Genomic DNA, 21,823 nt, shown 5'->3' with positions numbered 1-21,823 from the left:
GCAATGTAATTGGTACCCCTGCTCTGTGCTGGCAAGAAACCTTGTCCCAGCCCCGGACACAGTAGTCCCAGCCCCCGAACCACCCCTCCAAGGAATCCTTGCATCCATTTCCCCACAAGTCAGGAGTCCCAGCTCCCAGCTCCCTGTTTTTCTAAGACTCAGCCAGATAGGACTCCAGTCCTCCAAGACTCAGAAGCCCTGACCCTCCCCCCAGCCAGAGGGGCAGGGGACCCAGCTGGTACTGGCTGGCAAAAGCTGATTATGGACATTTCTGCCCATCTCCACATTCAAGGATGTCACATCAGTAGCTTGAAATCAGCTTTGGAGGGAGTACTTACAGCACAGAAATTTGCAAAAGCAACAAATCGGGGCATTCTTTTTCCCCAGAGAGTCTGTTGTTAAAGTGTTACCAGCATACCATTGCTCCCAGCCCTCCATCTGTCCCTACTCACCAGGCCAGCAACCCCTTTTACAGGGACCCAGGGAGCCCTGGAAGTCTGAGGGGACTCCTGACAAGCCACCAGGCCATGGCAGGGGCATCCCCCGCATGCCCAGGCTGCACTGGGCTGGACCCCAGAACCCAGGCCTTGATCCTCCCAGTCTCCATACCCAGGCCTCTGCCTCTGACTCTGTGCAGCCTGGGAACCGAGAGCCTCAAGTTGGGAGGCGCACAGGCTAAGGTGTGGTTACGGGCAAGTCACTTTAGCTGTCACCTACAGCACGGGAATCAGCATAAGAGCACACACCCTGAAGTCACACTTGTGCTGCTCACATTCAAGTTCTGTCCATGTGACCCCAAGCAAGTTAGATTCTCCCTGGCCCTCAGTTTCCTCATCTGTAAAATGGGGATAATAGTAGTTCCTGCTTCATTAGGATGTCATGAAAGTAAACAAGTTATCCCCATATAAGAGGATATTATTACTTAGCATATTACTTAGCATTAATACATGTTAGATTTCCTATCCCACAAGGGCAGTTGTGAGAGGGAAGGAGCTGACATATATGCTCAGGGGTCTGCACACAGCAGGTGCTCAGTTAATGGGCTCTGTCGTTTTCCGATGGCAGCAAGATGGGTCACTGGCTCTGACCTGGGTGGAGGCGACTTTCTTTAGGCCCCACCTGGCCATTCCGGCCACCAGGGGGCGCCCCAGCCTTGCCTGTGGCACCGCCCCCTCACCTGTGCGGGCAGTTCACCTGGCGCCGCCTCCGGAAGAGGGGACTGGGGACCGCGGGTACCTCGGAGGGAGCCCGGCGTCGTCGGGTGAGAGCCTAAGGGGCGCCGAGGACAGGGGACCTTCGAGCTTCGGGCGGACCGGGCCGGGGAGAGTGGGCTAGTGGGGGATGGGGCGGGGCAGGGGCGGCCGGGCCGGACTCCCGGGGCCGGGAAACGGGGGACGCGGGCAGGAAAGAAGGCAGGAAGGCGGTGGCTGGGCTTCCGACGCCTAGGGTTGGGGGTCGAGGCGCTGGGGACCCTGACGCCTGGGCTGAGGTGCTAATAACTGGTAGCTCGGTGCCGGGAGGGTTGAGGAGGAGGGATACCCCTGAGTCCCAGAGCAGTGTTGGGCCTGCAGAGGCCACGTCAGGGAGACCCCCAGTCTGGCCGGGGGGCATTTGGGCTGGGACTGCAGCTGATGCCTGGGTCCTGAGAGTAGGCCTGGGGTCGGACACCTGGCGAGGGGAGGAGGGGAAGGGACAGATGTGTGCCCGTGCGTAGGGGGTGGGGGAACCTCAGGAGTGCTGGAGAGGGGTAATATGCCAGGAAAGCCCCGTGTGTTCCCTCCCTCCTGAGCCCTGGAGCCCCTGAACTGCGGGCCCTGGCGGCCCTAGGGGAGTGCCACCAGGCTCCCATCCCCAAAGGCAGGAGGGAAGTAAACAGAAACCTGGAGTGGCTGGGCGGGCGGCAGCGCCGGCACAACCTGTTACCTCGCCGGCCCGCCGGCCCGCCCGCCCGCTTGCTCGCTCAGGGCCTGGAAACTGGGGGACTGGGGCCAGCAATCCAGAAGGGGTGGGCTGAGGGTCCGGGCACCTAAGTTCAGAAGGATGGGGACCTGAAAAAATAGGAAAACAAGGGCCAGGAGGGCTGGGGGGCTGGTAACTTGGGCCTGGGCTTCTGGAAGGGGAGGGTGCTGGATTTCTGGGGGCTAAGGGCTCAGGACACGTAAGTTCCCAAGGCCCTGTATTCTTGGGAGAAGAGGCTGGACTCATCGCAGAGTCCTGAGTCCCAAGAACCTGGGTTCTGGTAAGAGTTTCCCAGCTGGTAAGAGGCTGGGAGCCAGAACAGCTGGGTCCTGGGAAGAGGGGGGTGGGGACTGTCGCTGGGGTGGCGTGTGGTCCTGGAGCACTGGTAGAAGGTTTCCTGGGAGCAGAAAACATCTGCCAGAGGCAGAAGGCTGGACAGCTCTTTTCCTGCTTCTCCCTGCCTCAGTTTACCCTGGGGACATTAACGGAGCTGGACAGCCAAGACACAGATCATTAACCCTTCATGGCCCAGGGAGGCCCTGGCTGCAGGACCGAGAGGGCCAGTAAGGCAGGTGAAGAACGGCAGGAGAGCCACGTCTTGGCCAGTGGCGGTGGGGGCGGGGGGTGGGGCGGGGCAGTGAACCCCTTTGGGCTGCGGTGTAGAGTGTCATGCAGCTACCTCTCCCCACAGACCTTCCTGTCCCCACAGACACTGCAGGCACCATGAGCTCCCCAGAAGGGCCCAGCTTCCCATCCGGGCTGCTCTCCGGGGGCACCTCCCCCAGCGGCAATGAGGGCTTCTTCCCCTTCGTGCTGGAGCAGCGGGACTCATTCCTGGGAGGGGGCCCAAGGCCTGAGGAGCCCGAGGACCTGGCCCTGCAGCTGCAGCAGAAGGAGAAAGACCTGTTGTTGGCCGCAGAGCTTGGCAAGATGCTTCTGGAGCGCAATGAGGAGCTGCAGCGGCAGCTGGAGATGCTGAGCGCCCAGCACTCTGAGCATGAGGAAGTGAGCTGACAGCAGAGGGCAGGGCTGGGGGGATGGAGGACAGGGGAGGGACCAGGCAGGGGGTCAGGGAGAGGAAAGCCAGGCAGGGGGATGCCTCTGGAACAGCAGTTCAGGTCTGGGACCAGCCTCCCTGGCAGTGTTGCCCAGTGGTTAAGAACATGGGCTCTGAGGGCAAGACAGGACCTGGGTTCAGATCCCTGCCTGGCTGTGTGACCTTGGGGAAGCTGCTGGACCTCTCTGAATCTTGGGTCTGTCTCCTCAGCAGTATTGCACGATCCCAGCCAACAGATCCTGGGCTCTCTCCCTGCCTGGCTCTGGGCTAAGCACTTTCCATGCATCATCTCGGTCAATTCTCACCCGGCTCTGGGAGATATGAACAGTTCCCTCTGCCCAGGCTGTGGTCAGCCACACTCTCACCCTGTGGGTCACATCTGGTCCCCTAAACACCCTGGACACCACTGACTCCTGTATCCATGTCGTCGGCCCCACACCCTCCCCATCTGGCCACCTAATGGGCATTTCAACATAAGTGGCACTGGATTCCATGACCCCATCCCCTACTGTCCCCACCCCAGCTTCCTGCGGCAGGACCAGAGCCTGCACATCTCTGTGACCTCTCCCTCCCACACTGGCAGGCCCTGTTGATTCTTCTTCGAAACTAGATTATGAGTCTACCCACTTCTCATCGTCTCTCCAAGCTGGCCGCAGCCCCATCATCTGCCCCAGACACTGCAGCTGCCTCCTCATTGGTCCCCAGCTTCCACTCTTGCCCCCTGAGCCCCTTCTCCATGGGGAAGCCAGAGGGATCCTCAAAAATTGCAAATCAGATCATTTCAGTCCTTGCCCAGAATCTCTCAGTGGCTCCCCCTCACATTCAGAATGAAACCAAAACTCCTCCCCATGTGACCTCCTTGACGTCAGTCATCTCAGTCAGTCACCTCAGCCACGCAGTCCCTCCTCAGAGGGGGGCTTTTTTCAGTTCCCTGAGCAACCCACGCTTATTGCCTCAGGGCCTTTGCACTTGCTGTCCCTTGCTGTAGCCCTCTTCCTTCTTGCCCTGCAGGAGTCAACAGACATGACTTCCTCCTGAGAGCCCCCACCCCACCCCGCTCCTCTTCATCACTTCCCAGGGTTTCTTTAGAGCTCTTAATGTCCCCCCTCTGAAACTACCTGGTTCAAGCATGTGTCCATTTGCCTCTGGACTCTAAGCTGCTTCAGGCACGGAACTTGGTGGTCTCACTTACTGCTGACAAAGACTCCAAAACGGGGTGAGCTCAGGAAATATTGGATGGATGGATGGATGGATGGATGAATGGATGGGACTTGGAGATATTAGGGAACTTGCCTGACCACAAAGCAGCAGCAGAGCAGGACACCGGCCAGGACAATCGGACCCCGAACCTGTGGGCTCCATCCTAGAGCTGTGTTGCCCCCACAGTATTTGGTTAAGGGCTTGGCTGCCTGGGTTAGAATCCCGGCTCCACTAACTCACTGTGTGTCCTTGGGCAAGGCTTTTAAACTCTCTGAGGCCCAGTTTCCTCATTTGTAAAATGAGGATGTTAAGGAGTCTAAGTCTCGTGGAGTAAATAAAATAATATAGGTAAAGTGCTAGCACAGGCCCTGGCAGGAATGCCTGCTAATCATTGTAGCAGCTGTGGTTAGCTTCACCTTCCTGCATGGAGAGTCTATGACGGGGAGCGGGGAGACGCTGGCCCCCTGACTTGCCTGCCTCCACAAGCTGGGCATCTGGGTGTGCCAGGAACATCCCCCTGCTGGTTAGACAGGTTTGGGGAGGGCAGGCAGTGGCCTGGGGCCAGGGTGTGGCTGACCAGGGTTAATTAGAGGGAGCTGGCCAGGAGGAGCTGGGGGAGAGGGACCAAGCAGAGGCTGGGCAGAGGCCGAACCTCCAGAGCCCCTGGAACGCAGGTGTGTGAGGCTTCAATTCTGCCAGACTCAGGCGCCAGAAATGGTGCCTACGCCCTCGGGTCCAGAAGCCCTGGTGGCAGCCAGAGGTGAGTGGGCATCAGGGAGCCCCGCCCAACTCTGGCCCAGGGTCAGCCCCTCCTGGAAGCTTCTCTCTATTGCTCCCCCTCCTCCTCTACTGTCTGAGGCTGTGTCTTGCCCTCCGCCCACTTCCTCCCCAGCTCTCTCATGTTTCTGGTTTTCAGGCCTGTCTCAGACCCCCTTGGACTCTTTGGGTCTCTGTCTGTCTCCTCTGCGTCCCCTCCAGTCTCACCTCTCCCTCTCTCTACCCTCTGTCCCGGCCCCCACAGCGGCTGCAGCAGGAGAACCATGAGCTCCGCCGAGGGCTGGCAGCCTGGGGAGCTGAGTGGGAGGCCAGGACTGTGGAGCTGGAGGGGGACGTGGAGGCCCTTCGGGCCCAGCTTGGGGAGCAGCGTTCCGAGCAGCAGGACAGCAGACGGGAGCGGGCGCGCGCCCTCAGTGAACTCAGTGAACAGAACCTCCGGCTCAGCCAGCAGCTGGCCCAGGTGGGACGGCCCTGATCCCAGGTCCCTGGGCAAGCAGGGGCAGACACCTGGGTCCTGGTGGGAGTGGGTGCACTGGGCTTGGTGTTGCCGCTTGGGCCAGCTGAGGGCTCCACTGCCTCGCCCCACCCTCAGGCCTCCCAGACTGAGCAGGAGCTTCAGAGAGAATTGGATGGCCTTCGGGGGCAGTGCCAGGCTCAAGCCTTGGCTGGGGCAGAGTTGAGGACACGGCTGGAGTGTCTGCAGGGGGAGGTGAGTGCCAGCTGGGTCTATTGAGCCTGGAAGGCTGGGGGCTGTCTGCGCCTGGCCTAGCCCTTCCACTCCAGCTCTGAGGCCTTTCCCCAGAATCAGATGCTCCAGACTCGCCGACAGGACCTGGAGGCCCAGATTCGAGGTCTGTGTGAGGAGGTGGAGAAGGGCCAGGGCAGGCTACAGGCAACCCATGAGGAGCTGCTGCTGCTACGGCGGGAGAGGCGGGAGCACAGTCTGGAGGTGACTAGTAGGGTTGGGGTGGGCGGGTGCATCTAGCCGGGGCCTTGGCCACTGCCTCAGGGCTTCCTGGGAGAAGACACCAGAGCTGGGTCACTGGGAGCCCTAACAGCTGGGCCAGAAGAGCACAGGCATTAGCACAAGGGCAAGTGGGAGCCATAAGCTACTGAGCAGGGGCAGTACTCTTACAATGCATCAGAGACTGGCATCTGGGTGGCCAGGGATGGGGCTGAGGCCAGAACTCAGGGCAGAGATGATAGGGACCTGGACCAGGTCTGAGCTGTGAAAATGGAGGAAAGGAAATGAAAAGAGGCAGTATGGCTTGATGTTTGAGATCTCAGGAGTTTGCACTTTGGGGTCAAATTACCTGGGTTCTTATTTCAGTGTCCCTTCCTACTATTGCGGAACACCAGCCTCAGTTTCCCCATCTGTGAGATGGGATGGTAATGGTACATGGCTGTGGTAAGGGTGTGAGACACTCAGCACATTGCCCGGCTTAGAAGAAAGGATCAGTCAATGCTGGATGATAGCATTAGTGAGAGAGTTAGAAGGTAGACCGGTATGGTCGGGGGAGGGGGTGGGGCTTTTCGAGGTGACCTGGTGGGGTGGGACTGGAGGGAGGGTGATGGGAGACTTTGAAGCCGGGGTGCCCATCGGCGCCCTGCTTTATAGGGGAGGAAATTGGTGTCTGCCGAGGGGAACTGCGCGGCCCAAGGCAGCCCAGCGATCCGGGAGTGGGAGCCAACTTCGGCGCCGGGCTGCGTGGACGCGCGGGGCTACCTGACTCTCTGCGGCGCGCCGGCGCCCTCTGTGGGCCGGCCGCGGGATGCCGGTGGCGGGAGCACCTGGCTGACCGCCCTTGTTTCGCTCTGTGGTGGGTCGGTCGCAGCTGGAACTCGCGCGCTCCGAGGCGGGGGAGGCACTGAGTGCGCTGCGGAGGCTGCAGCGGCGGGTCTCGGAGCTGGAGGAGGAGTCGCGCCTCCAGGACGCCAACATCTCGGGAGCCTCGCTGCAGTTAGAGCTTGCCCATAGCCTCGACAGCGACAAGGACCAAGACCAGAACGCGGACAGACGCGGAGATGCTCTGGTGAGCTCTCGGCCCACCAGCCCCCACACGTACCATCCAGGAGGGCTGCAGACTCCGCCCCTCCTTTTTTTCCCACGATGTTCGACACTGCACTGACTAGCTTCTTTGGTGAACAGGCCACTCTGTCCCCGGAGACCCAAGAGGCATCCAGCCACCAGCCTTCGCCCCAGGAGGAGAGGTTGGAGCCTCCCAGGAAGCGAGCATCCCTGAGCCCAGCGGAGATACTGGAAGAGAAGGAGGCGGAAGTGGTCCGGTTGCAGGATGAGGTGGGGGAAGCATAGTACTGGACGCAAAGCCCCTCTCAATGTCAGTTTCTCTTTCCCATCTACATCTCGGAGCCTCTGCCCACGAATTCCCCTCTACCTGGATAGCCCTTCATCCCCCAAAACTTGCAATCATGTTTGAAGAGCCAGCCTGTATGTCACCTCCTCCAGGAAGACTTCCTGGACTACACTGCCTCTTTAGTCCCACCTCCCAATGCTTCTCCATGCATCCTTCCTGCAGGCTTATACCACCCATCTAGCCCCGATCAACCCCACCCCTCTAGGTGCTCAGAAGATTAATCTCCAGCACAGAACCACAGCTGTCTGGGTTGTTTGTGGAGCAGGCGGGGATGGGGGTGGGGGAGGGGGCGGGAGGGCGGCGAGCTGGAGTCCAGGCTGCCTAGAAGAGCAGAGCTGGGACACTCGGGCCTACCTGCCTTTCTGCACCTTACCCTGTCCGCAGATGGCGCTGCAGGGGGAAGAGCTACGGTCCCTGCGGAAGGAGCTGCAAAGGCAGAAGGAACTGCGGGCGCATGAGGATCCCGAGGAGGTCTTAAGCGGCGCCCTCTCGGATCGGGACGAGGCCGTGAACAAGTGAGCATCTGCCACCATCCACCACCGCCCCAGGGGGGGCTACAGGCCCCCAGGACACTCTGGCCTTTCTGGGTTTCGGATTCCCTCACGCGAGTGCTATAATTGTCCCCACTCCGCCGCAAGGGCCCTGTAACCTCCCTGGTTTCGGTATTAGCGGCCTCACTCCCGCCTGGGTCCAGGAGCCCCCAACCACCCCTGTTCGCTGAGGCCCCAGCGCCCTCGGACCTGCTCTCTGCCCCTCTCCCTTGCAGGTCCCTGGAACTGTCCCTGGAGCTCAGCCGCGTTTCTCTGGAGCGGGACTCCCTCTCCCGGGAGCTGCTTCGCACCATCCGCCAGAAGGTGGCGCTGACGCAAGAGCTGGAGGCCTGGCAGGTGAGGGGCGGGGCCGGCGGGGCCAACAGGGCGGGGCGGGGCCGGCAGGGGCGGGGCCGAACGCTGACCCGACCCGCCGGCCCGGCCACCCTGCCCGCAGGACGACATGCAGGTGGTCATCGCACAGCAGTTGCTATCACAACGCCAGAAAGAGCTGAGTGCGGCTGGATCCGCCCCGAGCCGCGCCCCGCCGCGCTTCTCGCTGCGCCTGGGCCCTGGGCCCGCCGGCGGCTTCTTCAGCAACCTCTTCCGAAGGACCTGAGCGCCCGGTCAAGGGGGCCACCTCTGCCCTCTTTGGCTCACTTTCCTCTTCTGGCCAACGGAGCGACGGGCCCCGACTGTCTGCCAAAGGCGGCTGGTGCCCTCTCCACCCCGAGAGGCTGGGCAAGGGCTCACCGGGAGCAGGGGCCAGCTTTGGGGGCCAGGGACCCCAGGTGGGTGGCAGGGGCAGGTGTGGCAGAGCTGTTTTTCGAATCTATATAGGTCTATCTTTTCAGGGCCTAGGCCCCCTGGCCCCCAGCATGCTCCAGGACAGGGGTGAGGGTAGGTATTTATGTATCAAGATCAGACAGAGTAATATATAAATCATTGCACCGACTTGGCCTCCATTCTTGGGAAAAAAGTACATGAAAAAAAAAGCCCAAAATTTTATTAGTATAAAAAAAAGAAAAAACAAACCACTCCAAACCCCTGAGATGGAGGTGGGGGTGTTGCTGGAGGTCAGAAGGACAGGGAGAAAGCTCGGTAGCCCAGATTGGTAAAGACATCCACCCTGCAGCTGTTACCTGCGGCTGTCAGGACCTAGAGGCAAGAGGGGAGTGACTGACCTGTCCACACACCCTGGCCTCCCAGGATCCCCACTGCCCCTTGCTGAACCCACCTTGCACTCAGGGGCTGCTGGTTGCTGGTTGAGGCTGAGGCTTAGCAGCCCTGGGGAGGAGCCAGGCACCTGGGCCTTGAGCTCCCCGCTCAGCTGCCACTGATTGACACAGCGACCCTGTCCAGCTGATAGAATCTGTGGAAGACAAGGAGGGGTCTCAGGGTTCAGGGCTGCAGGGGGAGCGGGGCAGGGCTGGCAGAAGCAAGACAGAGGGCCTCACCAGGTCCTGGTAGAAGGTAACGTGTTTCTGTGGTGCCCGCATGGGGAAGATGGTGGTGGGTGTGGAGGATCGAAGGTGCCAGAGGGTTAGTGCTGGGCCACCTCCACAGACCTGGGCAGAAAGGTGGGGGTCCCCAGCCGCCGTGAACCACAGGCCCTCAGCTGGACAGGGCTTGGAGCTGCCACCCCATCCTGCACTCTGCCCAGCTCACCATCCAGTCAGAGTCAGTTGCCAAACATCCAATCCAGCGCCCATTGTGGGGCCTCGAGCACTCCTGGGAGGGAGGAGAATAGAGGAGGAGGTGAAGACACAGGAGATGCCCAGGAAGGAAGAAGGACAGAGCATGGGGTGTGCCCTCACCTCGTGCTTGTAGACCTCAATCGTCTGGACCTCCTTGGCCATGCGGAGGTCTGTAGGGGAAGAACCAAAAAAGGTACCCTCCTTGCCCCAGCCTCCCTTACCACCATCTTTCCCTCCAATCAGACATTCCCTTACCCCAAAGCCGCACGGCCCCATCCTCGCCACCTGACAGCACCTCAGGGCTCCGCTCCCGCAGTGCCAAGCAATGGATATAGTCCGTGTGGCCCCAGAGGGCCCGCTGCAGGGAGAAGGGCAGTGTCAGGACAAGATCCAGGAAGGATGCTGCTGCCCCGCTCCCCCACCCGGCCCCTGCCACTCCAGTTCCACAGCCCTCTCACCGTGAAGGTACCCGTCTCAAGGTCCATCGTATGCAGCTGACAGTCTCCCCCCGCCAGGATGAGGGAATTCTCCTGCAGAAGAAGGCAGGATGGGGTCAGAAGAGAATGTCAAGTCAGAACAGGGAGAGGGGAAGGATTAAAATTTGGGCCCAAAACAGGGCAGGGCAGAGCCCCGATTAAAAAGGGCTCAAACCTTGGGGACGAGAAGCAAAGCATTGATCTCAGGTACTTCCAGACTGGTCCTGGGGGAGGGAAAGCAGAGTCAGCTCTTGTGAGGCAGTACCTTCACCCCCACATGCCCTCTGCCCACATGGGCCTGGCTCACCTGTATGGGGGCTGACGACGCCACAGCTCCTTACAGCCCTTCATGGAGGAAAACACTGGGTGACCTCAAAGGCTCTCTCTGGGTCTGGGCACCTCACCCTTCCCCCAGCTCCACACTCACCTTCTTAAGGATCTCTGCCCAAAGCCAGGCCTTCACCTCCCCATCCCCAGCACTGAGCAGATGTCGATCAGTGGAGACCATGCTGTAGACGGGTCCATCGTGGGCTAAATGGAAGTACAGAACCTGAGTGACCCCCGTCCTGCTCCTCTCGTCCACCCAGGGGTTCCCTAAGCTGGCCTCAATGACTGCACCCACCTTGGAAGGTCACCATGGGCTTCTTACTTTCCTCTTTGGCCTCAGAGCTCAAAGCAGCAGACAAGCTGAAAAGAGAGGGGCCTGAGAGTCAGAAGCAGGGGGTATCAGCCCCAGGAGGACCAAGTGCCAGAGCTAATGGATGGTGGGGAGCAGGGGCAAGGGTACCTAAAGATGGCTATCTGCCCGTAATTGTTGCCAGCTGCCAGGAACTTCCCACAGGGTGAGACATTCTGGGAGAAAATGATCATGTGCAGCCGCTGCAGGGCCTGAAATACTTCCATCTGTGGAGAGAGGCTGGATGAAGGCTGTCTGGGGCATCTGGGACCCCTGATCCACACACTCCTTCCTGCTTCCCCTGCTGCAGTCCGGCCTCCCACCGCACTGACTTCTCAGTTCTCCTTTTTATAGCCCACCAAGCAGGCACCTGTCCATATAGTCCCAGGGGTGGCTCAAAGAAGGAGGTGAGAAAGGGGAGAGTTGAGGCAACTTTTGACCAAGGACTCAGCCTCTCCTCCAGGTTTCCTCAACTGTCAAAAGGAGCTCACGGGAGATTTTGTCACGATTGGATGAGCTACTGTATATAAAAAGCTTCGCACAGGACTGCCTCGGAGAAACCGCTTAAAAAGTGGCTCTATTACTCCAATACAGAAAAACGTACTGACTCCTAATCCGTATCCTGACTTCCATGTTAGGCCCCTGAGGTATTTCTGGGTTATTCTCCCTCCCTCGGGTCAGAATCCGAGTCCCACCAACAGCCCACGCAAAACAGGTCTTGGGGGCACGACTCCTTGCCGGCCCCTTCGGAGCCGGACATGGACTACAAACCCCAGAAGGCACCGCGCATCGCGCCCCCCTCACCTGACCCAGAGGCACCGCTTGCGGCATGGCTCGCTCCATCTCGAGAAATAAAAGTCCCAGAGTGCTCCGCGCGCGACGAAGCCTCACGAGACCGGAAGTGCTGGCGAGCGCCTCCCTTTCGCGGCACGTCACCTACCCAACACCGCTGGGCGGCCCGGCGTGAAGGCGGCCGCCGCGTAACCCGAGTCCCAGGAGCGGAGGTGACCACCGAGAAGGTCCCAACACTAAGTGGCGCCCTCCTCAACGCCACTACACCAGGTCCCCTCCCCTACCCCGCTGAACCGACCCGCTTTCCAGTCGCGTGCCGTCCGTCTTCCGCGCCTGCGTGGAACCTGGCCGCGCGCGCGCCTAAAGCCACGCCCCACGCGTTGGACACGCCCTCGGAGGCTCCGCCCCTGTCGCCCGGATCCCACCCCTCTGCTCGCAGGACCCCGAACCCCAATGATCCTGCAGCAACCCCTGGAGCGAGGCCCCCAGGGTCGGGCCCAGCGCGACCCGCGGGCCGTCTCAGGGGCGTCCCGAGGCCTGGACGCGAGGTGTGTGGGGGGGCCTGGGGGGGCCTGGCCCAGGGGCCCAGGAGCTTTGGCTGGGCCCTCAGGGCTGGTCTGCAGGATGACACGCGGTGTGGTTTATCGGCAGGGCTTGGGCATGAGCTAAGACAGGGTTGCAGACTGGGGACAGACTCCGAGGCAGGTTTCTGGATGGTCTGGGAGAGGGGGTGACTTAGGCATCAGCTGAGACAGGGTTGGGCTGGGGGCTCCTGGCTGACGCTGCAGGCTTAGTTGGGCAGATCCTGGGGATGGGTACAAGAGGGTGGGGTGCTCCTGGCTCTCTTTTCTTCCCAGCTCCCCTCTCCGAGGAGCTGTGCCCATGAGCACCAAGCGTCGCCTGGAGGAGGAGCAGTGAGTTTGGGGGTAGGGAGGAACTCCCAACAAGCCCTCTGTCACCTCAGGTCCCTATCAGACTACCTCTCCTCTGAATATCCCAGCCTGCCTGCCTCCCCGTCTCTCCCCAGGGAGCCCCTGCGCAAGCAGTTCCTGTCTGAGGAGAACATGGTCACCCACTTCTCTCGACTTTGCCTGCACAATGACCACCCTTACTGCAGCCCCTCCATGGCTTTCCCCCCAGCTCTGCCCCCACTCAGGTAGGCACCATCCACAATCCACTAGCTGGGCCTTCTGGAGGATCATACCCAATCCTCAGAGCCAATCTCCAGGCTCTGCCTCATCTTGCTATTTTTAGCTTCTAGGCAACCTCTGTTGTTTCCCTACTTGGCTCCTTGGAAGGTGCCAGCAGTCCAGGAGCCCCTGGGGACCTGTACCAGGTGGGGTGTGGCTCTGCCAGGCCAGCCTCAGCCCTGTGCCGTGACTGTCATTTCCTCTTCCAGAAGCCCTTGCTCTGAGCTGCTTCTCTGGCGCTACCCTGGGAACCTGATCCCTGAGGCGCTCCGGTTGCTGAGGCTGGGGGACACCCCCACCCCCCACTACTCTGCAACCCCATCTGGGGACATAATGGAGCTCTGAGTGCTGGGGGGCAGTGCCCCTGCCCACCTTCCTTCTTCCCCACAACAGGGGAGGCCAGCACTCCCACAAAGGGACCAGCTGCCCTGCTTTTCCTCCAGACCAGGCCTCTGGGCACCAGGACCTTCCCCCAACAGAGGACACTGAGCCCCACGGAGCCCTGGGGTGGGAGGGGCAGGAGCATGGGAAGGGAGCCGTCCCCTCCCCAGAGAACTGAATAAAGATTGCTGAGCAAATGAAGGCTTCAGTGTGGAACCCAGGGCCTTTGGGAAAGGGAGGGCAGGGCAGGGGTGCTGGATGCTGGGGTTTCTCCTCAAGATCTTCCCTGGAAAACGGTCAGGGCACGGCCAGGTCCTGGCAGGCTGGGCTCAGGCATTGAGAATGTGTGAGTCAGAGCCTCACCCCCACCCCCGCGGCTGACTCACTCCTCCCTCCAGCTCTGGGAAGTCAGGCTGGGATCATGCCACTCTCCAAACCATTTAAAGTTAAAGATTCTTTTATTAATAAATTCTCTCCCCCTCCAAACTTTCTTCCCAAAATAAATATCTCCCCCCTTTTGGGGGTTGGAGGGGCAGTGTCTTAGGGCCAGCCCTGCTAGAGGGCCAGCCCCCTAGTGTTAGGAACAGGTCCCTAGCCCCCCAGGCTGAGACCCCGTGGTGGAATTTCAGTACATCTGAGTGGGTGGGTCCTGATGTTGTGTCTGTCCCTCAGGTCAGCCTGGCCCCCAGGCCATAGTGGGGGTGGGGGGACCCTTGTGCAAATGCTGTGGTTCCGTAGTGTCAGCTGTCTGGCATGAGCCAGCCAGGGTCTCCTTTTCTATTCTGGAGCCAGAGTCAGGGCAGTCAGACACCTTGGAAGGCCCTTCTGAAGCCTGGACCCAGGCCTCAGAGAGGTGATTCACTGTCCCCCATCCCTCCACACCCCTGTGGTTGGAGCAGCCTGGCACTGGCTGTGTCTGGGAGGCTGGGGCTGGCTCCAGAATGAATGAATGAATGATGAGTGGGCACAGCCTCCTGCTGGCAGGGGGCGCTCACTGTCACTGGATCAGCGCCACGCCAGGACAGCCCTCCCCGCCGGTCTCCTCGATGGGGGCTGCAAGATAAGAAGAGGGGCATCAGGAGCGGGGGAGATGTTGAGGAATGATGGGGGGCCGTCGGGCGGGCGGGGGCACACTTACTGGTAAACTTTTCTCTCCTGCGGCACCGTCTCCAGACCAGGAATCCGGAAAGCAGCCCCAGAACGAGGGCCAGGCTCAGGGCACCCCCCAGGATAGGCCACAGCAGCCTGAAGGAGGCTGGAGGGGCCGCAGCGCCTGGGGGCGGGACTCCAAGTCAGACCTCGCCCCTCTAGGGACCAGCCCCGCCCCCTAGATCGGAGCCTTAAGCCTTTCCTCCACCGTGGTCCCTACCGCAGTCAGAGTCCCTTCCTCACTCCAGCCTCTCCCGATTAATTCCACAGATCTGCTCCCCTCTCCACCCAGCAACCCTCTCCCCCAGTCTGGGGTCCGCTTGCCTCTGGCCCCGCCCCCACTCACAGCCCAGGCAGAAGTCGCTGTGCGGTCGCGTGGGGCACGATGCGCAGTCCATGCACTTGTCTAGGTCCGCGCTCCAGGAGCTGCCGCGAGAGCAGGGGGTGGTGCCTGGGGAGGGGGCCGCGAGTCAGAGGCGGGGGGGCGGGGTACGGCTATTTTGGGGGCTGAGGTCAGGGTCGGCCGGCTCGAATAACGTGAGTCACCGGCGCCCTCCCTCCACATTCCTCACAGGTGACCGCACGGCCCGACCGGGACACGGCAGCGCGGGGGAGAGGGGGGCGTAGTGCGGGACGCTGGGGGGAGGGGGTCAGGTCCCCATAACAGCCCCCCCGCCGCCGCCGGCGGGTGACTCATTCCTGGGCACCGGGCCCGACCCCGGTCCCTCCCCCCGCATAGCTGGGCACTGAAGTCACCGGATGGAAGGGGGCACCCCACATGGTATGGGGGGCACAGACCTCCGTGCCTCTCAACACCCCCCCCAACTCTTCGGTCAAGGGGGGTGGGCAGACCCGGTATTGATCAGGCTGGGGGCGTGCCACCTTACCGGACGGGACATCCCTCCCTCAAACTTTTTTTCTCTCTCCACTTCCGAGTCCAGACTCAGGACCGAAGCCTCCCCCGCCCCCCAAGTTGGACAGGCGGGAAACTGAGGCCCGGACTACGGATGAAGCTGGGAGCGAGATGGGACCTCTCCTGGCCAGGGAGCGCGGTGTCTGGAGACCACCTGACCCCGGATCCCCATGTCCGCCTAGTCCCCCCAGTTCTGCCCCCTCCTCTAGGCCCCCAGTGACGGCTCCCCGAGCCCGGACCTGGGATTCCCCCGTCTCCCACGCCCTCCCGCCCAGCGCGGGCCGGGCATACCTGGCACTCGCTCCCCGGCCGCGGCGCGCAGCAGCGCCAGCCCGAGCCCCAGCACGAGGAGCCGCAGCAGCGGGCGTAGCGGGCCGGGAGACATGGTGCTCGTCGGGCGGCGGCTGCAGTCTGCGCTGGCCACCCGCGTACCGGGGCAGACAGCAGCGGCCCCGCCCCCGCCTTCCGGGGCGGATCCCTAGCCTCTGCCCGCCCCGCGATCCACCCCTAGACGCCGGGTCCCGCCCGGACCTCTAAGTTCAGTCATTCGCTCAACAAACGCTGTCTCTGTGTGGGAGCGGCCAGAACGCCAAAGGGATGCAGATCTGGCCCTGCCTTCTCGGTGCGGAAGCCCAGGAGGTGCGTGTTGGGCGAGAGGACGGATCTGACACGAAACAACCCAGCACAGAGAAAGCTGCTTTCTTAAGGGCCCCGAGGGTATGATAATAACAATACAACAAAAATAATAATACTGTGCCCTTTAATTTCTACCTTAGGACATAGTTACATAGTAAAATGTGGGCTTGTTGTCTCCATTTTTCACAGTAAAATGAGGCTCGGGAAGGTTAGGTGAGTTCCGGAGTCGAGCCCCAAGCTCTGTTCGGCTCCATACCCTGCGCCTTGACCCACTGCCTGCCGGACTTCAGCCAGCTGATGCCCTGCACCCGGGCCAGATGGGGGAGCAGCGGCTCCAGGCTGGAGCGCCCCCCACTGACGAGGTTGGGATTCGCGCGTCCGCCGCGGTCTGGACTGGGGTCTCTGCCCCTCCCCTGGGCGGTGGTCCGGTGACGTCATTGCCTCTTTAAGACCCCCGCCTCCACCCCCGTCCCAGCACTCCGCCTGCTACTCCGAATCTTTGTGGACTCCTTCGCAGGTGAGCCTGGGGGAAGTGTGCGTGTCGTGGGGGAGGGGTAGGTGCCTCGAAGATGGGGGGGCAGGGGGAGTGGCGTAGTTGGGTTGGAGTGCGCGTGAAGAACCTGAACTGATTGGGCGGCAGTCACCCAGGGCCAGGAGCCCCTGGGCGGGGGGCTGCACCAAAGCCCTAATGGGGTCCTTTGGCATATGGGTTAAACGCCCCTCCCCCCAGCCCGGGGACAAAGGCACCGAAACCCAGGCGCCCCTCCCCCACCTGCGCTTCCCTCTGGGGCGGGGCTCCCCTCCCCCTCACCTGCGGGAGCGGACCCTGCAGCTAGAGCCGCCATTAGAACCCTCCAGGGTGCGCGGCTTCCAGGCCGGGGGGCTGAGGACACCCTCCTTCGGGCCAGACTCAGAGGGGAAATAGGGATCGAGAGCGGGCGGGGACGCCCTCGAATGAGCCGAGCCTGTAGTGCGTGGAAAGGGAAGGGGTCGAGAGCAGGGACACTCTTGTAAGGGAGAGGTGCCGGGTGCCTAGTCTGGCATGGCCCCGGCCCTAACCCGGCCAGAGTCCTGGAGGGCTGACACTGGGCTTGGGATTAGCGCTGTATGGCCCGCCGCGTCCTATCTCCCCCCAGGTCATGAGTTCGGCCCGGGTTATGGGTGAGTGCAAATGAGTGGAGAGTCTGCCCTCTGGCCCCCCTGGTGGGGCCGGTGATAAGTTTAGGTCCGAGCCGTGCGCGGGAACTTTGGGCAGTGGACAGCCACAACGGGACCCTGAACGGAAGGGATCCCCCGCGGCGACCTCCAACACGAAGTGGGATGTGAGGGGGCCAGGGCTGCCCCAGAGGAGATGTTTCACTGGACAGACCCCAAGGGTGGTAACTTCTTTTAGGGAAGTTGTGTCCTGAGAGGATGGCATTTGGGGCAAGAATACACAAAAAAATGTCACCAACCTTGGGGGTCTGCTCTGTGGCCCCCCTAGGGGAGGGCAGAAGGGCAGGAACCAGGGAGGCAGCCGGTGGCCTTGGGAAAGGAAGTGCTTTGGGGTGGGAGAGCTGTTTTTGTTTTGGTTTCCCTCCATCTCTCCTGCCCCATCCAGGGTCTGACTGGGTGGGGTTGGTTTGGGCCAGGCAGTGGCAGGCAAGGCCAGGGCTGACTGGCCACCATGTACACAAGATCTTAAGATCAAACTGGCAACCGCCTGTTTGGGGTACAGAACCAAGATGGGGTGAAGAGTTTGGACATTTATGTTGGGTGCTGGGAGGAAACTTGGATCTCTATTCTCGGTGTTAAAACTAAGTTTTAAGCCTGAAACTCACGGCTAGAGCAAACCTACCACCCATTAACCCTGTGGAAACCACCAAAAAACTGCATTCTGTTGTTTCATCCCTTTTGCCCCTTTGTACCCAAAGTAGCTGAAGCCATGGGCAAGCATGTGCATAGGCTTTATATTTCATTTGCACTCAAAACAACTAGGACTGGGTTGCTTACTTTTTCACTCTTATAAACCAGTGCCTGTCTGGGGGAAAAAAAATACTAAAGCATTAAATGCTCATTTTGCCCATGAGAAAATGAGGCTCAGGGAGCATGCCTTGCTCATGTTACAGGGCACGGTGTCCTGATTCCCAGGGTTCATACTCTTGGTGTCCTGTGTGGTGGCCATGGCATGTGGCATGGGGGTTAGCATTCATTGGGAACCAGGGGCTGGGCCAGCTGATCTTAACGTTACTCTGCTTCTGTCCCACAGTGCAGCTCCTCAACCTCAACCTCGCCATGGCCTCCACTGGTCTGCAGATCCTGGGGATCGTCCTGACGCTGCTTGGCTGGGTGAATGCCCTGGTGTCCTGCGCCCTGCCCCTGTGGAAGGTGACCGCCTTCATCGGCAACAGCATTGTGGTGGCCCAGCTGGTGTGGGAGGGGCTGTGGATGTCTTGCGTGGTGCAGAGCACCGGCCAGATGCAGTGCAAGGTGTACGACTCGCTGCTGGCGCTGCCCCAGGACCTGCAGGCTGCCCGAGCCCTCTGTGTCATCACTCTCCTAGTGGTCCTGCTCGGCCTGCTGGTCTACCTCGCAGGGGCCAAGTGCACCACCTGTGTGGAGGACAAGGACTCCAAGGCCCGTCTGGTGCTCATCTCTGGGATCATCTTTGTCATCTCCGGAGTCCTGACCCTGATCCCCGTGTGCTGGACGGCCCACACCATCATCCAGGACTTCTACAACCCCCTGGTGGCCGAGGCCCAAAAGCGGGAGCTGGGAGCCTCCCTCTACCTGGGCTGGGCAGCTTCTGGCCTTTTGTTGCTGGGTGGGGGGCTACTGTGCTGCACCTGCCCCTCTGGGGGGTCCCGGGGCTCCAGCCATTATATGGCCCGATACTCGGCATCAGCCCCGCATACTGCCTCTCGGGGTCCCTCTGAGTACCCCACTAAGAATTACGTCTAATTTGGGAAGGGGAGCGGGGGCTCCCTTGATAGTGGAGCCTAACCCTCTGACCTGGAGCCATGGCAATGGTGATCCACGACAGCTTTGGTGTTTTTGCTTTTTATTGGGGGGGGGGCGGTGGTTAATCCATTTGATAACCCACCTGGGCTCTGCTACTGGCGTTCCTCACCTTTGGATGATGGAGCCAAAGAGGTGATGCTTCAGAGTTTCTGGATCTTTCTCCACCCTGGACACCCCCATCTTAGAGACCAACCTGGAGCTTTGGGCCCCATGTGAAGGGTGCTTGCTGTCCAGGTGCTTTCATCCTGTCCTCGAGAGTTCCTGCTGATGTTGGGGGTAGGGCCTCCCTAGGCCTGCAGGGACAAGCCTTCCCTTGCTGGTCAGGCCTCTGGAAACCCCAGGGGCTTTTGAGCCACATGTAGCCTCTAGAGGAGCAGGTGATAAGTTACCAAAGACCCGCCCACCTCCGAGTCTTCTGACCTCTGGCTCCTCCATCCTGAGTCATGTCCCCTCTGTGCTGACCCCTGACCCTCCCATCCCCAGCCCCTGTGCACTTCTGCCATGTCCTGCCCACACTCACCAGTTTTTACTAAATAAAGCACGTTTTGTTTGGTTACTTGCCTTTGGTGTTGCTGGGGGTCTGCTGAGTGCCAGCTTGGCAGGAGGAGGTGGGCACAGGTCACTCACCTCCCGTGTTGCCCCCGTGCCTTGCGTGGCCTGAGTGAGGTTACCCACTGGGCAGGACCTGGAGCAGGCCTTGGCCTGACAAACCCAGGAGAGGCCATCAGGTCTTCCCGGCCCAACCACAGATCAAAGGAGCCGAGTTACAAATGGTCTATTTATTCCCTACTCAAAGGTGGGGGTGAGGGGGGAGATGATGGGCAGGGCCTCCAGGCCTGGAGAAGAGTGGCTGCTCCCAGAAGACCTGTCCTGGGCCTCTGGATGCTGGTAGTGGCCAGGTCAGAAGGGACCAACTCCAGGCCAGGGAAGGCATAAGGAGCTACTGCCCTTTGGGTGAGGCCCAGGTTCTGGGGGCAGGGGAGGGCTCAGAGGAAGAGGAGGGCCAGCCTGAAGAAGAAGAGAGCAGAAGAGAGAAAATTGGGGGAAGCAGGGGCAGGCCAGGGCACCCTGCCTGGATGGAGGTGGGGACCCCACTGAGGAAGGTCTAGACTCAGTCAGGCCCGCTGAGACTAGCCCTGCAGCTGGGCTGGGCTCCAGCATCTGGAAAGTGGGTTTCACCTGGGGGAGGGATTGACAGTAGAAGGCAAGGGTTAGGGCAGGGCATCCAGCACAAGGTCAAGGTTCTAAGCAGCAGGCTTCCATGGACATTCACCTCACACGTAGTCTCTCTTGTCCAGCCCAGATGCACCCGAGCGGGAGGGGATAGAGTAGCCCAACCTTGGTCCCCGGGGCCGGTCGATCTGGGGCGGGGGGCATGTGCAGCAGAGGAGGCCCCCGCCCAACATAAGCAGGGCAGACGCCGCCCAGCCCAGGTAGAGAGAGGCTCCCAGCTCCCGCTTGAGGGCCTCAGCCACCAGGGGGTTGTAGAAGTCCTGGATGATGGCGTGGGCGGTCCAGCACACAGGGATGAGCACCAGGATGCCTGAGAGGAGGAGGATGACCCCTGCGGTGAGCACAATGCGGGCCTTGGCGCCTTCATCCTCCACGCAGGTGGTACACTGTGCACCCGTGATGGCCACCAGCAGGCCAAGCAGGGCCAGCAAGAGGGCGATAACGCAGAGGGCTCGGGCAGCCTGCAGGTCCTGGGGCAGCGCCAGCAGCGAGTCGTACACCTTGCACTGCATCTGGCCGGTGCTCTGCACCACGCAGGACATCCACAGCCCCTCCCACACCACCTGGGCCACCACAATGCTGTTGCCGATGAAGGCGGTCACCTTCCACAGGGGCAGGGCGCAGGACACCAGGGTCCCCAGCCAGCCCAGCACAGCCAGGGTCATGCCCAGGAGTTCAAGACCAGTCGAAGCCATCTGTCCCCTCAGTTAGGTCTTCCCAACTGTAGCAGGCCTGGTTGATTTGCAGGAGTGGGTCCGATGCTGCGGAGCGTAAGTCAGCGTCCTCTGACCAAGACAGTCCTCACATCTGTGAGCCTCTGGCAAGGCACCTCCTCGCTCCGTGCCCCTCACAGATGTGTCTCTGAACCTCCACAAATACAAATCAACCTCAAGTCCTGCTCAGCTGAGCGGCTGGTGTCCCTTCGAGGGGCCCGTCGCCCCTCAGATGCCAGCGGCTGCTCCTGCCACCCTGCAGTCAGGTCCCACCGCCGCCTGTCTGACCCAGCTTGCACGGACCCTCCCGACCCACCTTCAGGCTGAAGAGAGATGTGTCCCCAGAGTTGGTGCAGGTTCACGCTGAGCGGCTCACCTGGCGGTGCCACCTGGGGACTCTGCCGGCTCCCGGTTGCAGGCGGGGTTTTAAGGCCAAGTCAGGGGAGGAGCAGAGAGGCCGAGACTGGGGAAGCCAGAGTGATGGGAGGAGGCGGGGCTGGGGGTGGGATGCGGGCCTCAGGGTCAGTGCGGGGGTGGGTCATGACCAGGATGGAACAGGGGAAGAAAGAACATCCATGCCATGGGAACCCATGGACAAAGGAATGGGGAGACTGAGGACCGGCTGTGAAGGAAGGAATGGGGGGCAATAAAGGAACTGGCTCAGGACAGAAGTGGGAGGGCATCTTGGGGAGCCTCCTGTCCCCCACCCCCCGCTGTCTCTGCTCTCCCCCACCCCGTGACGCAAACGCACCAGCTTCCCCAGTATCACACACCCCGCCCCTGTCCACCTGCCCACCAACCGGGGACTCGCTGGAATCCGATCTGTCTCCCGTCTCAGCCCAGTGGCGCTGGCGGCTCCCGAGGGAGGGGCCCCGCCCGGACTGTTCCCCAGCAACAGGTGCCTGGCGCTCAGCTCAGGTGGCATCACCCAGGCAATGGCCTAGAAAACCACCCCCCCCACACTTCTACATCAGCTCAGGTGCGCCATCCCCACCCCTGCTGCTGAAACTGGGGGCTGAGCTGAGGGTGTCTGGGGGCCGGGGACAAAGAGCCCATTGTGCAGGTGGGG

General features: G+C 61.2%; 6 protein-coding genes across 13 annotated transcripts; 3 read left to right on the top strand and 3 right to left on the bottom strand.

Moving 5' to 3' along the window:
- Window positions 1–1,198: 1,198 nt before the first annotated feature.
- On the top strand, window positions 1,199–8,852 carry BICDL2 (BICD family like cargo adaptor 2). 4 transcript variants are annotated; one of them, XM_061210311.1, is made up of 11 exons: window positions 1,199–1,261; window positions 2,426–2,531; window positions 2,669–2,964; window positions 5,238–5,453; window positions 5,586–5,702; window positions 5,796–5,942; window positions 6,829–7,026; window positions 7,143–7,292; window positions 7,753–7,883; window positions 8,135–8,255; window positions 8,356–8,852. In XM_061210311.1, the coding sequence occupies exons 2-11, from the start codon at window positions 2,483–2,485 to the stop codon at window positions 8,515–8,517; spliced, it is 1,587 nt and encodes a 528-aa protein (XP_061066294.1). In that variant the 5' UTR covers window positions 1,199–1,261; window positions 2,426–2,482; the 3' UTR covers window positions 8,518–8,852. The 4 variants fall into 4 exon arrangements, with proteins under 4 accessions (XP_061066294.1, XP_061066293.1, XP_061066295.1 ...); XM_061210310.1 differs by having other exon boundaries at window positions 2,651–2,964; XM_061210312.1 differs by lacking the exon at window positions 2,426–2,531 and having other exon boundaries at window positions 1,220–1,261; window positions 2,651–2,964.
- A 16-nt stretch (window positions 8,853–8,868) lies between these two features.
- Window positions 8,869–11,897, bottom strand: THOC6 (THO complex subunit 6). Of its 2 annotated transcripts, XM_061210314.1 has the most exons (13): window positions 11,552–11,897; window positions 10,859–10,974; window positions 10,694–10,758; window positions 10,499–10,602; window positions 10,379–10,416; window positions 10,247–10,295; window positions 10,054–10,125; window positions 9,851–9,953; window positions 9,716–9,765; window positions 9,567–9,629; window positions 9,356–9,466; window positions 9,136–9,270; window positions 8,869–9,056 (listed from the first exon to the last, which is right to left on the bottom strand). In XM_061210314.1, the coding sequence occupies exons 1-13, from the start codon at window positions 11,588–11,590 to the stop codon at window positions 8,976–8,978; spliced, it is 1,026 nt and encodes a 341-aa protein (XP_061066297.1). In that variant the 5' UTR covers window positions 11,591–11,897; the 3' UTR covers window positions 8,869–8,975. The 2 variants fall into 2 exon arrangements, with proteins under 2 accessions (XP_061066297.1, XP_061066298.1); XM_061210315.1 differs by lacking the exon at window positions 10,859–10,974 and having other exon boundaries at window positions 11,552–11,896.
- Window positions 11,635–13,307, top strand: HCFC1R1 (host cell factor C1 regulator 1). 3 transcript variants are annotated; one of them, XM_061210318.1, is made up of 4 exons: window positions 11,635–12,087; window positions 12,397–12,453; window positions 12,567–12,695; window positions 12,939–13,307. In XM_061210318.1, exons 1-4 carry the CDS (start codon window positions 11,993–11,995, stop codon window positions 13,072–13,074), a joined length of 417 nt encoding a protein of 138 aa, XP_061066301.1. In that variant the 5' UTR covers window positions 11,635–11,992; the 3' UTR covers window positions 13,075–13,307. The 3 variants fall into 3 exon arrangements, with proteins under 3 accessions (XP_061066301.1, XP_061066302.1, XP_061066303.1); XM_061210319.1 differs by lacking the exon at window positions 12,397–12,453; XM_061210320.1 differs by lacking the exon at window positions 11,635–12,087 and having other exon boundaries at window positions 12,398–12,465.
- Window positions 13,308–13,549: 242 nt separating this feature from the next.
- On the bottom strand, window positions 13,550–15,603 carry TNFRSF12A (TNF receptor superfamily member 12A). Of its 2 annotated transcripts, none has more exons than XM_061210316.1 (4): window positions 15,464–15,603; window positions 14,584–14,710; window positions 14,249–14,383; window positions 13,550–14,163 (listed from the first exon to the last, which is right to left on the bottom strand). In XM_061210316.1, exons 1-4 carry the CDS (start codon window positions 15,555–15,557, stop codon window positions 13,956–13,958), a joined length of 564 nt encoding a protein of 187 aa, XP_061066299.1. In that variant the 5' UTR covers window positions 15,558–15,603; the 3' UTR covers window positions 13,550–13,955. The 2 variants fall into 2 exon arrangements, with proteins under 2 accessions (XP_061066299.1, XP_061066300.1); XM_061210317.1 differs by having other exon boundaries at window positions 14,005–14,163; window positions 14,606–14,710.
- Window positions 15,604–15,714: 111 nt separating this feature from the next.
- On the top strand, window positions 15,715–19,364 carry CLDN6 (claudin 6). Its single transcript, XM_061208191.1, has 3 exons — window positions 15,715–15,889; window positions 15,998–16,325; window positions 18,057–19,364. Exon 3 carries the CDS (start codon window positions 18,083–18,085, stop codon window positions 18,746–18,748), a length of 666 nt encoding a protein of 221 aa, XP_061064174.1. The 5' UTR covers window positions 15,715–15,889; window positions 15,998–16,325; window positions 18,057–18,082; the 3' UTR covers window positions 18,749–19,364.
- A 598-nt stretch (window positions 19,365–19,962) lies between these two features.
- Window positions 19,963–20,736, bottom strand: CLDN9 (claudin 9). The gene is made up of 2 exons (XM_061208706.1): window positions 20,082–20,736; window positions 19,963–19,987 (listed from the first exon to the last, which is right to left on the bottom strand). The coding sequence occupies exon 1, from the start codon at window positions 20,734–20,736 to the stop codon at window positions 20,083–20,085; it is 654 nt and encodes a 217-aa protein (XP_061064689.1). The 3' UTR covers window positions 19,963–19,987; window position 20,082.
- Window positions 20,737–21,823: the final 1,087 nt, after the last annotated feature.

Source organism: Eubalaena glacialis, chromosome 13, assembly GCF_028564815.1.
Source record: "Eubalaena glacialis isolate mEubGla1 chromosome 13, mEubGla1.1.hap2.+ XY, whole genome shotgun sequence".
NCBI lineage: Eukaryota > Metazoa > Chordata > Mammalia > Artiodactyla > Balaenidae > Eubalaena > Eubalaena glacialis.
This window is presented reverse-complemented; position numbering and strand designations above follow the sequence as displayed.